The 15,116-nt window shown below is 50.2% G+C and overlaps 1 protein-coding gene across 6 annotated transcripts in view; it reads right to left on the reverse strand.

Annotated features, from left to right (window-relative positions):
* The window catches only part of Ccdc61 (coiled-coil domain containing 61), a 22,479-nt gene extending 13,915 nt beyond the window's left edge, over positions 1-8,564 (reverse strand). For 2 of the 6 annotated variants that reach the window (XM_023704496.1, XM_023704501.1), the window contains exons 1-2: positions 1,656-2,350; positions 1,206-1,288 (exon numbers count right to left, since the gene is read on the reverse strand). In XM_023704496.1, coding sequence (XP_023560264.1) covers positions 1,206-1,288; positions 1,656-1,902 — 330 coding nt within the window. In that variant the 5' untranslated portion in view covers positions 1,903-2,350. The other 4 variants (XM_023704499.1, XM_023704498.1, XM_023704497.1 and 1 more) reach the window with 4 other exon arrangements.
* Positions 8,565-15,116: the final 6,552 nt, after the last annotated feature.

Consider the following 15,116-nt stretch of genomic DNA (forward strand, 5'->3'; position numbering starts at 1 on the left):
TTTTTTTTTTTTTTTTTTTTTTTTTTTTGGTGGTGGTAGGGGACTGGGTTTTGAACTCAGGACCTTGTGCTTGCCAGGAAGGCACTTATTCTGCTGAGCTATCTCCCTGGCCCCTGAGACTGTCATTTTTCAAGCCACATATTAGTTTAATGTCTTCAGTTTTATAAGCACATATTTTATCTGACCAGAGAAACAATATACTTCATAGTTTAAAAATCACAGTAGGAACCAGTGAGATAGCTCAGAGGACTAAAGCACCTGCTTAGGCAAGCTCAAAGACTGCAGTTCAGTCCCCAGTACCACATGCCGCGCCACCTGCCTCTAGGGCTAGCTGAGCCGGCCACAGAGTTCAGGCGTAGTGGTACATGCCTGTAATCCCGCACTGGGGAGGCTACAAACCAGGAGGATCACTATGAGTCCCAGTCGCAGGAGACCCTGTAACAACCAAATATATATATTTTTTTAAAAAGCAGTAGTGGGCCAGGGAGAGAGCTCAGAGCCTAATCACCCAGCAAGTGCAAGGTCCTGAGTTCAGTACTAAAAACAAAACAAAACAAAATGACAGTAGTTATCTAAATATCATTCCTGGCACTCCAAATTCTAATCTGCTTCTTTTTCCATTAACATTTTATACATACCCAACTCACTGCTGCAAGTGAATTCTTATAAAACATCATTGAATCTTTTCAAAGCAGGTTACAGAATATCTTGGCAAGTATATCAATCCTGTCACTCAGGAGGCTGAGGCAGGAGGATCGCTACAAGTTCCAGGCCAACCTGGATTGCACAGTGAGCGCAAGGCCAGGCTGACCTACGTAGCCAAACTCTGTCTCAAAGGACGGAAGGACAGACGGAAGGAAGGAAGCCAGGAAGCAAGGAAATATATCAACTATACATAATTAGAAACCTGCAAATACACATGCACTCACACATCCAGAGAAATAGAGAAATGGCTACAGTGATTGTCACCAAAATATTATCAAGCTGCACATGGGGAGTGGCGTGACGGTTACTTTCATCTTCATATTTCTCATCTACATGAAAATAACCACTACTAGAAGCTGAGTAAGATGTTTACATTTGAGAAAGAAGAAAAAGCCCCATCCTTTCAAGGAAAGGGAAAGCCTAGGGGCCTACAAACATCCGAGTCCCCATGGCTGGAATCAGGGGACCAGAAACCTCGCCACCCCCAGTGCTGTCCCTACCTGGGTGAGGGCCGACTCCAGCATGTTGCAGAAGATGTTGAACTGTTTGAAGTTCCCCGTCTTGTGGGTCAGATCTTCAATGACTGGGTGGGGAGAAAAGTCCTTGCTGAGGTCTGACCGCTTGCCCAGCCCCAACTCTAAGGCCTCTTCCCCACCCTGCCCCCAAGGAGAGCTCTACTCAAACAATAGAGGCAGACAGCAGGATTCTAGTTGGCCTGCTGGGGTTTTTTTGTTTGTTTGTTTGTTTTTTAACCTTGAGCCAGGGTCTTGCTATATAGTTCAGGCTGGGCTTGAAGTCACTATGTAACCCAGGTTGGCCTCGAATGCATGGAGATCTCCCTGCCTCAGCCTCCCAAGTGCTGGGATTACAGGCATGCACCACCACACCTGGCTGGCCTCATCTTCTGGGGGAAGCTGAAGCCCACCCTGGGCAGGCGCTCAGGCACTCACAGCTGGCATCGAATTCGCCCCGCCACTGGTCAGCTGTCATCCGGTCCTCCACCTCCAGCTCCAGCACTTGCCCAGAAACAACCACACGCACGGCATGCTCCACACCCCGGAAGATGTAGTCCACCTGCAGGCCAGCTGGCTGGTCCATGGCCAGGGTCGCTGGAGAAAGGAGTAAGACAGAGACCTGAGGAGCCGAGAGGCCAGGGCCAGAGCTGAAAGGCCAGGATTCACACCCGGGCCCCATCATTCACCAGCTGTGGCACCTCGGGAAAATGGTTTCACTGCTCTGTGCCCATTTCCTCATCCCAGAAAACGGATAAGATAATGGCAGGCTTGTTCTGAGGATTAAGTTGGACAACCTAAATAAAGGCACCAAGAATTATGTCCTGCACGTTAATTACTACGTCCAACACATGCTGTCCAATGGAAATACGTGATCACCAAGAGAATCATTCACACTGCTGATTAGCAGCCATTCATACATTTGTTCATCCAGCAGATATTTGTAGTGAAAAAATCAAGCTAGCAAGGACAGGGAGCACAGGGTCAAGCAGTCACCGCAGGCCTCCCGGAGGCGTCCCTCGCAGAGAGCTGAGGGAGGTCAGAGCATAAGCCATGTACTTCAAAGCCAGAGAACAGCCAGGGCTAAACAGCACCTTGATACATTGAATTAATCACTGATTTTATGAATTAGTCTGCCGGGCTGGTGAGATGGCTCAGTGATCTAAAGCACCTACTTAGAACAAGCTTAGCAAAGCACAGGGACCGCGGTTCAATCCCCCAGCACCACATGCCAGCTAGCCGGCCCCCTGGTGGGCTGAGCGGGACACACACACATAAATAAAATTAAAAAGAATTAGTCTGCCGTATGCATGAACGACTTCTCAGGCAGCAGAGCTCCTACTATCCACACTGCTTCTACACGGAGCTAGAACAGAGGATGAGCCTCTGTTGCCCACCCAGGTTCTTCTGCACGTGATTAGGACAGTTAACCTAATGATCTGTGAGCCACTCCATAGCCCTAAGGCAGGAGCCATCCTGGTACTGGGGATGCAGTGAGAAGCCAGACCACACCCCTGCTCTCAGGAAAGGCGTAGTCACAAGTATAAACCTGTGCAAAACTGGGTGTGGTTGAGGGAGGTTGAGGCAGGAAGATTGCAAATTTAAGCTCAGCCTGGGCAACTTAGCAGCTCAGAGAAATCCTATCTCAAAATGAAAAATGAAAAAAGGGCTGGGGATATAGCACAATGTGGAGGCCCTGTGTTCAATCCCCAGTTACACACACACACACACACACACACACACACATATGCACGCATGCACACACATGCAAAGTCACACTGAAAAGAAGATATGGGGGAAGGAGCTGCTCCCTTGGCCAAGGTGGGAGAGAGAAGGGAGGGAGCTGAATATCAGAAGCAGAGAACCCGGTCTTTGGGAAGAGCTAGGCAAAGGCTCAAGGTAGGATCTTCCTGGGGTTTTTTGTTTGTTTGTTTGGTTGGTTTTTTTTGAACCGGGGATTGAACTCAGGACCCTGTGCTTGCCAGGCAGGGGCTTATTCTACTGAGCTACTTCCCTTGCCCTGGGTTTTTGTTTTTTGTTTTCTAAAATCAGCAAAGAGGTCAACAGGGCTGAAGATCGTGAATGGGGAGAGGAGGCTAAGTGATAAGATCCACCATGTCACAGGGGCAGATGACATTCATGTGGCTTCTGTAAGTCTACAGCAGGGCAACAATGCTCACATCCTTAGAATGATATGACGGCGTGAGTGAAGCACAATAAAATTCTAGAAGAAATGAGCTGATGCCTGACACAATGCAGTCATCTAATCCATCTTGGCATAATCTTCATTACTGCTATTATTACTTTGTTTTTGACACTGAAAGAGACCACAGAATAAGGCAAGTGCGTGCCTTACGCAGTTTTTCCAGCACAGAGATGAGGAAACGGATAGCAAGAGGAGCTCTGTCTCGTGCCACTGCTGCTCCAAGCAGAGCCACGCTCCGGGCCAGCCCCGCCCCCATGCCTGGTCTCCTCCACCGTCCCTCACCTCCAGTCCTACGCTTTCCTCAAGAAGCCTTTCCTAGAGTCTAACACTGGAAAAGCATTGTGTGACAAGATGAGCCTCAGGCTCTACGACCTGAACCTTTTCAGAATCCTTTAGATTTTGAGATTTAAATGAAATTTTTGAACTCTTCTCAGAAGACAAATGAACGGGCTCACAAGCTTTGGAAAATTACGTCAGTCAATTCCAGACCCCCTCTCTGAGGGCAACCGCCTGGTCCCCCCACACACTGTCAGGCACTTCTCTGCCTCTAGAGCTGAGCTCTTATTTTTATTTGGAGAGAGCCTTTCTGTGTTGCTTTTTGGAGGAGCTCATGAAACGTGGTAAGTACCCTCCCCCGGAAAACTCATACTTTGGTAATGATGCTTTCATTCTATTGGGGTTAAAGGGTTTAATAACCCCAGGTCTTGCTGCAAACTGACAGCTGCACACTGCAAAAAACATCTCATTCCCGGATCCTACAGGCAGTGCCTGGAAGTGCTGCCCCCACCCCCACCCCGCCGCCGCAGTGTTCTAGACTCCACCCCCAGTTCCTGCCCCTCACACTCTATCAGCCAATCAGCGGCCGCGCCGTCCCGGTTGCCAAGGCGCGGGAGGTTACTAAGGAGTTGGAGGCCCCCGTTGCAACACCTGAGAAGCGGTGGCATCACCACCCCCACTCGTGGTAACGGAGGAGAAAGGGGGTCGACCACACTCCATCTCTACCGCCCACCCGGCCTGGCCCTCTTCCCCATGCCACTGCAAAAAAAAACAAAAAAACAAAAAACCACTTTCACCCGCGACAGCAGTGGCCCATCGCCACTTCCACTGATGAACTTAGCTCCAACCCAGCCATCTCGGTCTCAGGCAACCGGCCTCGGAGTTATCTGCCTGAATTCAACTCTCCCCTTCACACACACACACACACACACACACACACACACACACACTCTCATCTCTCTCTCTCTCTCTCTCTCCTCTCTCTCCTTCCTTTCCTCCCATCCCCATCTGGGGGCTTATACCAAGTGTTACCTGACTAGCGAATCCCGCACTCCCGCCAGTTCGACCCGCCTCCCCGCCTGGACCACCACGGCATCTCAGTTCCCCCTTCTTCTGCAGAGCCCCCTCCCTGCACACCGGCTCTGCCCCCGCGTGCTGTGCGCCCCCAACCCCCTCCCCCTATGGTCCCTATTTTCATCCTATCCCTGGATGGGGGTGAGAGGTTACTGCTTCTACCCCAGGCCCCATATTCTCCTAGGGGTCCCTGCATATTTTACTTGAAGTCCCTCCATTATTCTGCCAGAATTCTACCCGCATAATTTTTAAGGTTCAACTCCGCACACACCTCACTTTTTGCCTGTATTCCATTCCCCCCGTATTTCACTTTCTTTCCAAAGCCCCTCCCTACCCATGCCCACATTTTCCACCTCTCTTCCCTTTGGAGACCCCTCCTAGAACACCTTCTGCCCCGTGTCTGGGACTCCCCCTTCCCGCCCCAACCCTGTCCCTTTACCTGCACCCTCCGTCCTCGCTCTGTGACCAATGTTCCATCCTGGTTGCTGATTTCACTCCAGCCCCAAGTCTCTCCCAGCGCTGCTTTTCTGCCTCAGCCTCCGGACCCGGCCTCCCTAGTCCTCTGAGGCCCCGCCCCTGCTACCCGTGACGTCACCACCCAGCCCAGCCCTGCGCCCGTGGACGCCCCATTCTGGCCCACATAACTGACACCAGTTTTCATGTCATCAAGGCTCCAGCTCAGACACACTTAATTCCCTGCCCCCAGCCCTCTCCCTCTTGCCTTTCACTAAGGTGACCCCTTCGCTCTCTCCCCATGTTACAGCACCGCCCCTGGTTCCTTCTAAACCTCCTCCCAGGATGCTCACAGACTTCACACCTCCCACCCCAAGGCCAATCTCCCCTCCTTGCCCGACTCCTCAAAGACAAATCCACACCACCACCTCCCACGCAGACATGGCCAAATCACCACCCTAGAGCCCCCTTAGCCTGCACTGACCCACCACCACATAGTCCAGTCCAGCCTGGTATTCCGGCTACCACCCCATGACCCCATTCCTAGCCCAAAGACCAGGAACTGAGAGGGCAGAGCTGTTCTTACCATTCTTGTACTTCCAGTCGCCTGCCCTTACACAATGACTAACAATGTAATGGGAGGTGCCACGGATTAGGGTCACGGGCACTGAGGAGACAGCCAAGGTCTTCTCCCTCAGCTCCTTCCTGGTCACCTTACAGGCCAAAGCTCCACCCGCCTCCTGCTGGAAGCCCCACTCCCAGGCTGGGTCTCCAGCACCCCCAACACTGCTCAGGAGAGCCTCTACCACAGAGGAGGACAGTCAAGTCACTGCCCTCCAGCCCAAGCTCTGAACCAGCCTATTTCTCAGAGCACGGGAACATCAATCAGCCTGACCACAGGCACTGGTCCTCCAACCTACAGAAGCTCAAGTGGGGGGAAAGAGGGCAGGAATGTGCATTTCCTACAAGCTCCTTCTGGCGCTAAATTTGAGGCCCTCTTCCCTTAGGCACCATGATCTGTCCAGGTGACTGTCCTGCCAAGACCCTCCCAGCTCAGCAACCCTGCGCATCCCACAGGGAGACTTAAGGAGGGGTGCTGTCCTGCAATCCAGGACAGAGATCTAGGCTGAAAACAGACACCCTGGGAGCCACCGGGGGCAGTGACAGCACACCTTTCAGAGCTTTCAAGCCCGCTGCAGCACAGTGCTGTAGGGCACTCCACCACCACATGCAGAGGATGCTTTGTGCACCTACGTGCTCTTCCAGTGCCACATGCAGCCAGTGGGGCAGGCAGGTCTGAGAAGCCCAGTAGACATAACAATAATCTATTTCAGGTAGTAGTGTTAGGAGGAAAATTAAGCCCGCTGACGAGCCAGGCAGGGCCAGGCCCTACACTAGCTGGGGTGCTTAGCAAGAGCCTGTCTGTGAAGTTAACATCCCAACAGAGACCTAAAGGAAAAGAGGGAGAAGCCGTGCAGACAAGTGCAAAGGTCCTGTGGTGACAACACAGGACAGCAAGGGAGCCAAGGTGGCTGAGGCAGTGTGAGCCGGGGGAATGTAGAAGGGGATGAGAGCTGTGGGGAGAAAGGAGGAAGCTGGATCAGTTGGGGGCACAGTGGGGGCTCTGGCTGAGTGAGAGCCAGGAGGGGGAACACAGCAGCAGTACGATCTAACAGGGGGTCAAGAGCACTCCAAAAGATTAGGTAAAAAGGGGTGATAGCCTGACCCCGAGTGGCAGCACAAGCGACGCTGAGAGCTGGCTGGATCCTGGATCTGTGCGTGTGTTTGTTTGCAGTACTGGAGACTGAAAGGCTCTGCCCTTCTGGCCCAGCCCTTCCCCCAACGCCAGACAGAGCCTCACTAAACTGCCCAGGCTGGCCTCAAACTTTCCATCTTAGTGCCTCAACCTCCCGGGGAGCTGGAATTACAGATGTGTACCACTGCACCTGACTCCATATGTTTTGGGGACAAAGTTAACAGATCTGCTGACAGACCGTACACAGAACTGAGAGAAGGGGCCGGAGAGATAGCTCGGTAGAATAAGCGCTTGCCTGGCAAACGCAAGGGCCTGAGTTCAATCCCCTGTTCTGCCAAAAAAAAAAAAAAAAAACCAACAGAGAAAAGGCAGGAGTTGCGCACAACTCCAAGGTATTTGTCCTGAGTCCCTGGAAGGAAGAACCTGCCATCTGCTGCGTTTGGAAACTGAAAGGATGAGACAAGTTTATTTAAATTCTGGATGTCAACTGGACTTCAAAATACACAAGTGTTGGGGCTTGCGAGTTAGCTCAGTTGTTTAAAGCGCCTGCTTCAGTAAACTCATGCTAGCACAGGGGACGGTGGTTGGTTCAATCCCCAGCTCCACAAGCCACACCAGATCTGCCCTTAAGGCAGCCTGAGCTAGCAAATGTGGACCATTGAAATACTGCCCTGCAGTTCAGGACAGAGAACTAGGCTGAAAACAGACACCCGGGGAGCCACCATTAAGCAAAAACGTTGAGGCTGCTAGATAGAGTCCAGAGAAAAAGGTGAGGTCATTCTACCGCTGAGGCGAGGAAGGCACAGAGGGGTCCACAACTGCCCCCAAAGCCAGTGTGACGCTCAGTACTAGCTCAGTAGGGCCAGCACAGGGCTAGGATTCAAACTGGGGCCACCAGAAGCCAGGGCCCACACTCAACCATCAGCAGAGTTAGGAAAGTTAAGAATTAATTCAGGGTCTGGGAGTCCAGCTTAGTGAAAGAACCCCGGGGTTCCACACCTAGCACCGCATACAATAACAGTTATTATTACTAATCTAAAACACTTGCTAGGGGCCTGCACATAGTAATCGTTACGTGTAGGACATCCCTTCATATCTCATCAAAGCAAATCCTCATCCCGGAAGGACTGGCTCCCTTCCTGCCTCTCCAAATACTGGTTTTTGCATCATACAAGTCAGTTTAGATCAGAAAAAGGAACCTCTGCCCTCCCAGTCCTCCTAATAATGAACACCCATAAAAACCTCCCATTAAGTCGCAACGCTGTGTTACATCAGCACCTTTATGTTCCATCATCTGTGGTCTTCTGCCTTAACGACTTCGCCCATTAAAGTCTTTGCTTCGAGCTCCGACACCCCCCCCCGTCACACTCTAGCCTCTTGTCTCACAGCTCCCGACCACGTTAAAAGGGCGCCCCGTCCTAATTCCCACCCTGCGAGTCCTCCGCCCGTCGCAGCCCACTCGCCCCCGAGAGACCCCTCCCCCCAAGAGCGTCGCCGCAGCCCGTGCACCAGGAGCACCCGGCGCTCTCGCAGCCTCTCACCTTCTCCACGGATACCCTTCCTCGCGAGCCGTTCAACTGCCGGCGCTCCGGCCCCGCCCCAGGCCCCTACCCACTTCTGATTGGTTTGGCTTGCCCGCAGCCTAGTTTTCATTAGTCGAAAAACAAGCCTGTCACTCTGTCCCGCCCCAGAGAAGAACCCGCCCTCCAAAGATTACAATTGGCCAACTTGGAAGAGGCGTTCCTAAAAGGCTTTGGGAGACACCCTAGCGTCTGTCTCGAGTCCAATAATACTGGCTAAAAATGCCGCCAGTCATACAAAAGAGTTGCTCCCTAGAGAAGGGTGGATAGAGGATCCCGGAAACAGACTCTAGACTCCGCCCCCAGGTGCAGGAGGTGTATTGGTAGGAAGTGAACGCGAGCCGTAGGAGGGCTTGGCCAGGACTCAACCCCAAAGACTGGTTGCGATTTCTCATAGCTTGGCACGGTTCACTTCTGCACCAACCATTTAATAACTTTCCCTTATTTCAAGCTCACAGCAGCCTGGGAAAATGGACATTATTATAACTTTCTTTTAGCCAAGGGGCCGGTACATCGAGACACACAGACTGTAGCCTGGATCACACGGATTTTACAGCCACCCAGCGGATCCACCTTAAGGAATTAAGGGGGCGGGCCCTCTTTAAAAAGTATAAAAGCTCGAACACAAAATTTTCTGAGCGTGAAACTTTCCTCGGGATATGAATTAGCTGAGCGTGGTGACATACGCCTGTAATCCCAGCGTTCAGGAAGGTTAAAGAAGAAAGATCGCAGGTTTGAGCTCACTGGGCAATTTAGCGACTTTGTCTCAGAATAAAAAGGTGTTAGGGGTACAACTCAGTGTGAAGGCCATGGGTTCGATCCCCTGTACCAGGGATTATGGGACGAAATATAAACTAATAAAATTCATGCATATCTTTTTTCTTTTCTATATACATATTTTTAAAAGCTAAGACTTTTTAAAAGTGGTTTTATAAAAACCACGGAAGTGGGGCTGGGGAGATGGCTCAATAGAATAAACGCTTCCCTGGCAAGCACAAGGGCGTAAATTCAATCCCCGGTTCTGCAAAAAAAAAAAAAACACGGAAGATAATGTGATATTTTTAATGTGCATGATGTGCCTACTTTTTGCTTCATACATATTTCATAATATAGCCACGAAGAGAAAAGAAAGCAGCTTGGCCAATGGCTTTTTCTTTTCTTTTCTTTTTTTAAATTGTGCTATGGAACAAACTCAAGACCTCGCACTTTCCAGGCAGGTGCTGTGCCTCTGAACTAGGTCCCCAGCCCCTCTTACCCACTTAAATTCTTTATAAAAAAGTTTTAGGGGGGTCGGGGAGGTGGCTCAGTAGGATAAGCGCTTGACTGGCAAACGCAAGGATCTGAGTTCAATTCCCGGTCCTGCCACAAAAAAAAAAAAAAGTTTTAGCTTCCAAAATTGATGATGTTATGTGAATTTTTTTTTTAAATATGAAGCTTTATTTTTTTTTAATTTATGTGTGTGTGTGTGTGTGTGTGTGTGTGTGGCCAGCCCAGCCCACCAGGGGGCGGGGCTGGCTGACCTGTGGTGCTGGGGGATTGAACCGCGGTCTCTGTGATATACTAAGCTTGTTCTAAGTAGGCGCTCTAGACCACTGAGCCATCTCACCAGCCCCCTCAATTATTATTTATTTATTATGTATTTAGTGCGGGGTCTACAGGGTCTTGCTACACGGATTGGACTGTAGTGAGCCTCTTGTTTTCAACCTCCCATGCGCTGGGATTACAGGCATGCACCACCACGCCCAGTCTCAATCGCCATCTCAGCGGGCCCTGGGGGCGGGACCGACACAGCACGCAGGGGATCGAACCCCAGCCGCTGTGCTCTGACTAAGCAGGCGCTTTAGTCTGCTGAGCTCTCTGGCCAGCCCTCAATTTTCTCAATTCTTGACTCACGTCTCTCACACAGGTGCTTCCAGAGTGGCCACCAAAGGACATAGTGATGGTGCACTAGCCTGGGGCTTCACACCTAGTTAGTTATTGGATCATTTCTGGAAGCCATTCCTGCACCACGAAAACTAGTTAGATAGTTTAAGAATACCTGGGCTGGGAAGACAGCTCAGTGGCATAAGTGCCTGCCTGGCAGGGTCAAGGTCCTGAGTTTGATCCCTGGTACCAAAACAACAACAACAAAAAAGCATTAAAGGACTGGTGAGATGGCTCAGTGGTCTGAAGCACCTACTTAGAACAAGCTTAGCAAAGCACAGGGACCGCGGTTCAATCCCCCAGCACCACATGCCAGCCAGCCCCGCCCCCTGGTGGGCTGAGCTGGCCACACACACACACACACACACACACACACACACACAAATTTAAAAAAAAAAAGAGCCAAAAAAAAAAGCATTAAAGGATTTCCATACCCAGCAGTGTCTGTGAACCACATTAAAAATATCTTTCCAAACCCCATCAAGATCCTGTAAATGCTTGAGGCACTCTTACATCACCCATGGCAATGGGATTTGTAACAAAGAAGTACTACAGGTGGTCTTAGCCAATTGCACCTTTCCTCTACAAATTTTACAAAATGTCCAACTGTAGGAACATATGACCAAGGTCCTTCTGAGACCCTGAAACTTGGGTGAGCTTCACTTTGAAGGTGCCCTGAATGCCAGTCATCCTGGATTTGCTGAGCGTCCGTTTCATGCCGGAGGAAATTTTATGTGTGTGGTACAGGGTCTCACTATGTAGATCAGACTTGTAGTGAGCCTCCTGTTTTCAGCCTCCCAAGCACTAGGATTACAGGCCTATGCTACCACCCCCAGACTCACTGGCTCACTCTGCACACCCGTGGGTGGGCCCAGTGCTGCATGTGGTGCCAGGAATTGAACCCCAGTCCCTGCGCTTGCCTAAGCAGGCACTTAGCCTGCTGAGCTATCTCGCCAGCCCTTGTAAGTTAGATCTTGATAAAGATAATAATAATGATGATGATGATAACAACATGCCAGGTTATTATGAGTCCAGGTTAGAAAGTTCTCAAGACAACCCTGTTAGTATCTTGGGTTTTGCTGTCAGAGAAATGTGTGTTAGGGTCCTGAGTCTTCCTCTTACAAGCTCTATGACTTGCCACAGGCCATGACGCTTTGGTGAGCTTCATTCTCCCCTGGAAATGAATCCAGTTCATTAGTTCTTCAAGCATTTATTGAGCAGCTGTTATGTTCCAGGTATCTTTTCTGCGTGATAGAAAAGATAGATACTTTCTAGAGATAGATACTTAGTGAACAAAGTACAGGAAGCCTATTCCCTAGATAAAGGCAGCCAAACACATGCAAATAAATATGCTGGAGGAGATAAATGCTGCAAAGAAAATAAAGCAGAGTAAAGGGATCCACTGCTTAGCGGAAATGGGGTCTCATTAGTGGAGGAAAACTCTGGAACCAGTCAGAGGTGACTAAACGACACTGCGAGTGTATTAAAAGCTGACAGGTGAGGCTGGGCTGGTGGTGCACACCTGTAACTCCAGCACTCGGGAGGCTGAGGCAGGAGGTTCACTGGGAGCTCCAGATCAGCCAGGGCTACCAAGTGAACTCAAGGCCAGCCTCAATGGTGCTGTGAGACCCTGTCTCACAAGAAGACAATAAATAAATATGTAAATAAATAATTTTATGTCATATGAATTTCACATTAATAAAAAAATTTCAGCGAAATACTTAAAAATTCAAATGAGAGGTGATGGTGGTTCTCCAAGGGGGGCAGCAGGGAGGTGGTGAGAAATGCTTAGAATCTGAGTAGCTCCTAAAGGTAGAGCAGCAGGATGGCTGGGGGTTTGGGTGCTGGAGAGAGGAGTTAGAGAGAGGAGTTAGAAATGGTTCCAGGAGCCGGAGAGATAGCTCAGAGGCATAAGCACCTACCTGGCAAGCACAGGGACACAACTTCGATCCCTGCCCACACATGCCATTCGGTCTCAGCCCGGATGCCTCCACGTGGTTGTGCACACCTATAACTGCAGCACTCAGGAGGATGAGCCCAGAGGATCTCTGTGAGTTTGAAACCAGCCTGGGGCTACAAAAGTGAGCAGAAGGCCAGCCCGAACTGCATAACTGCATAGTGAGACCCTGTCTCAGAAGAAAGAAAAAGAAACAAAGAAGGAAGGCAGGAAGGAAGACAGGCAGGCAGGCAGGCAAGCAAGCAAGCAAGGAAGGAAGGTTCCAAAATTTTTGATCCCTGAAACAGCTGCCAGAACAGCATTTCCATCCATGGAGATTAGATGAATCCCAGCTGCAGAGGAGAATGGGGATCAGGAACTTGGCTTTGGACAGGAAGAAGTATGAAAGATTTCCAAGGAGAAGCCAAGAGGTCAGGAAGACAGGTGAATGGATGAGTCTGAATTCTTACATGAATTGAGAGAAAGAGAGAATGACTGAATGAATACGAAAACGTGAAAGATTTGGGAATCCATCACCAAAGAAGTGAATGAAGTAGAAGAAGGAAAAAAAAAAAATCCAGATGTGGTGGTACATGCCTATTCCCAGCACCCTGGGAGACTGAGGCAGGAGGATCGCAAATTCTAGCCTAGTCTGGGCAATTCAGCAATTTATAGACAGCCTGTCTCAAAAATAAAATTTTTAGGGCTGGTGAGATGGCTCAGTGGTCTAAAGCACCTGCTTAGAACAAGCTTAGCAAAGCAGAGGGACCTTGGGCTGAGCTGGCCACACACACACAATTAAATAAATAAATAAAATTTAAAAAAAAATATATATATATATATATATTTTAAACTGGGCATGGTGGCGCACATCTGTAATCCCAGCGCAGGGTAAACTGAGATAGGAGAATCACTATGAGTCTGAGCTGTGTAACGAGATCCTGTAGCTATATATATATATATTGGGAATGTAGCTCAGTGCAAAAGCCCTGGGCTCAATCCCCAGTGCTATGAAAAGAAGAGAGGAGGGAGAGGGAGGGAGGAGAAGGAGGAGGAGGGAAAGGAAGGAGGGGATCAAGCCCCTAGATCCTCCAATGTGTGAAGACCCAGAAGCTAGAAGGAAAATCATCAGTGGAGCTTCCTGGAAGCCAAGGGAAGAACGAGACGTCAGGAGGAGAGTGCTCAAGTGATAGGAGGCCAGGTCACCGCACTGTGGGACTGAGCCACGCCAAGGTCCCTGGTAACCTGTCCGGTGCTGATTTGGCCAAGCGGCAGAAGCCCAGTCTGATTAGTAGATGCCGCTTCCAGAGGGTTTTGAACAGAGAGCTACTGAGACCGCGTTCATGTGAGAGAGCCTGTTTTTAAGACAGTGAGAATGGTGGGGGAGGGGGTGCTGGGAGAGGGGAGAGACTTTGCCTGAGTGCCTGACGTCCCAGGGCAGGAGAGCAGCAGGGACAGAGGGCACAGCGCAAACCCGGCCTTGGCTAAGTACATCGCGGTAGCAGGAGGCCAGGCTGATGGTTAAGTCACAGGTCAGCTATAGTAAGTCACAGGTACGGGAAAATGTGTTGGAAACTACAGACATTTTTGTTTGTTTGGGAGTTTTTGGTTTTGCTTTTTAAAACAAAAATGTTGAAGTGCTGTCAATATTATGCTTGTGAGCTGGCCAAATAGCTCAGCGGATTAAAGCACCTGCTTAGGCAGACACAGGGACCAGGAGTTTGATGCCCGGGTCTGCTGTGCCGGCCCGACCCCGGGGCACGCTGAGACGGCTATTGAGACCAGGTGTGGTGGTGTGTGTCTGTAACCCCAGGACTTGGGTGGCCATAAACAGGAGGATCACTTCGAGTCGATCTACATAGTGAGACCCTGTACACCCTGGTGCTGGTATTTGTTTGAGACAGAGTTTCACTATATAGTTCACTATGTGGCCCAGGGTGGCCTCCAACTCACGGTGCTCCTCCCTCCTCCGCCTCCTGAGTACTGGGACTAGAGGTGTTTGCCACAGCACTGGGTTTCAAGGCCAGCCTGGGCAGCAAAGTGTCCCAGTAGCTCAAATCATTAGGACATCTGTGGAGTCAATCAACAAACTCCCACACCTTCTGCACTGCCCTGTCCAATCTAACGGGCACAGCAGGGATAGCGGGGAGCGCTTCGTAACACTGGGGCTCTGTGCACCTCCTCACCAGGTGACAGCGAGCCGGTCAATGACCCTATTAGTCTGGACTCAAACTTAGCCAGATGTGGTGATGAAAGCCTATAAGCCCAGTATCAAGGGAAGCTGAGACAGGAGAATCACTAAGTGTGAGCGCAGCCTAGGCAATTTTTTAAAATTTATTTGTTTATTTTTGGTGTAGGATCTCACTATACAGCTTGATCTGATAGTGATCCTCCTGTCTCAGCCTCCCCAGTGCTGGGATTACAGGTGTGTACCACCATTCTGGGGCCTGCACGGCATGCAATACCAAGTATTGAATCTGGGTCCCTGCACTTGCCAGGCAGGCGCTTAGACCTCTGGGCTATCTCCCCAGCCCCTAGCCTAGGCAATTTAGTAACTTAACAAGACCCTGTCTCAAAACACACACACACCACTGGCTCAGTGGTAGAGTACACTAGAGTACCCTTAAACTCAATCTCCGATCTCTCTCTCTGTCTCTGTCTCTCTGTCTCTCTGTCTGTCTCTGTCTCTCTCTCT

This window comes from Octodon degus, unplaced genomic scaffold (assembly GCF_000260255.1).
Source record: "Octodon degus isolate 3935 unplaced genomic scaffold, OctDeg1.0 scaffold00197, whole genome shotgun sequence".
NCBI classification, from domain to species: Eukaryota; Metazoa; Chordata; class Mammalia; order Rodentia; family Octodontidae; genus Octodon; species Octodon degus.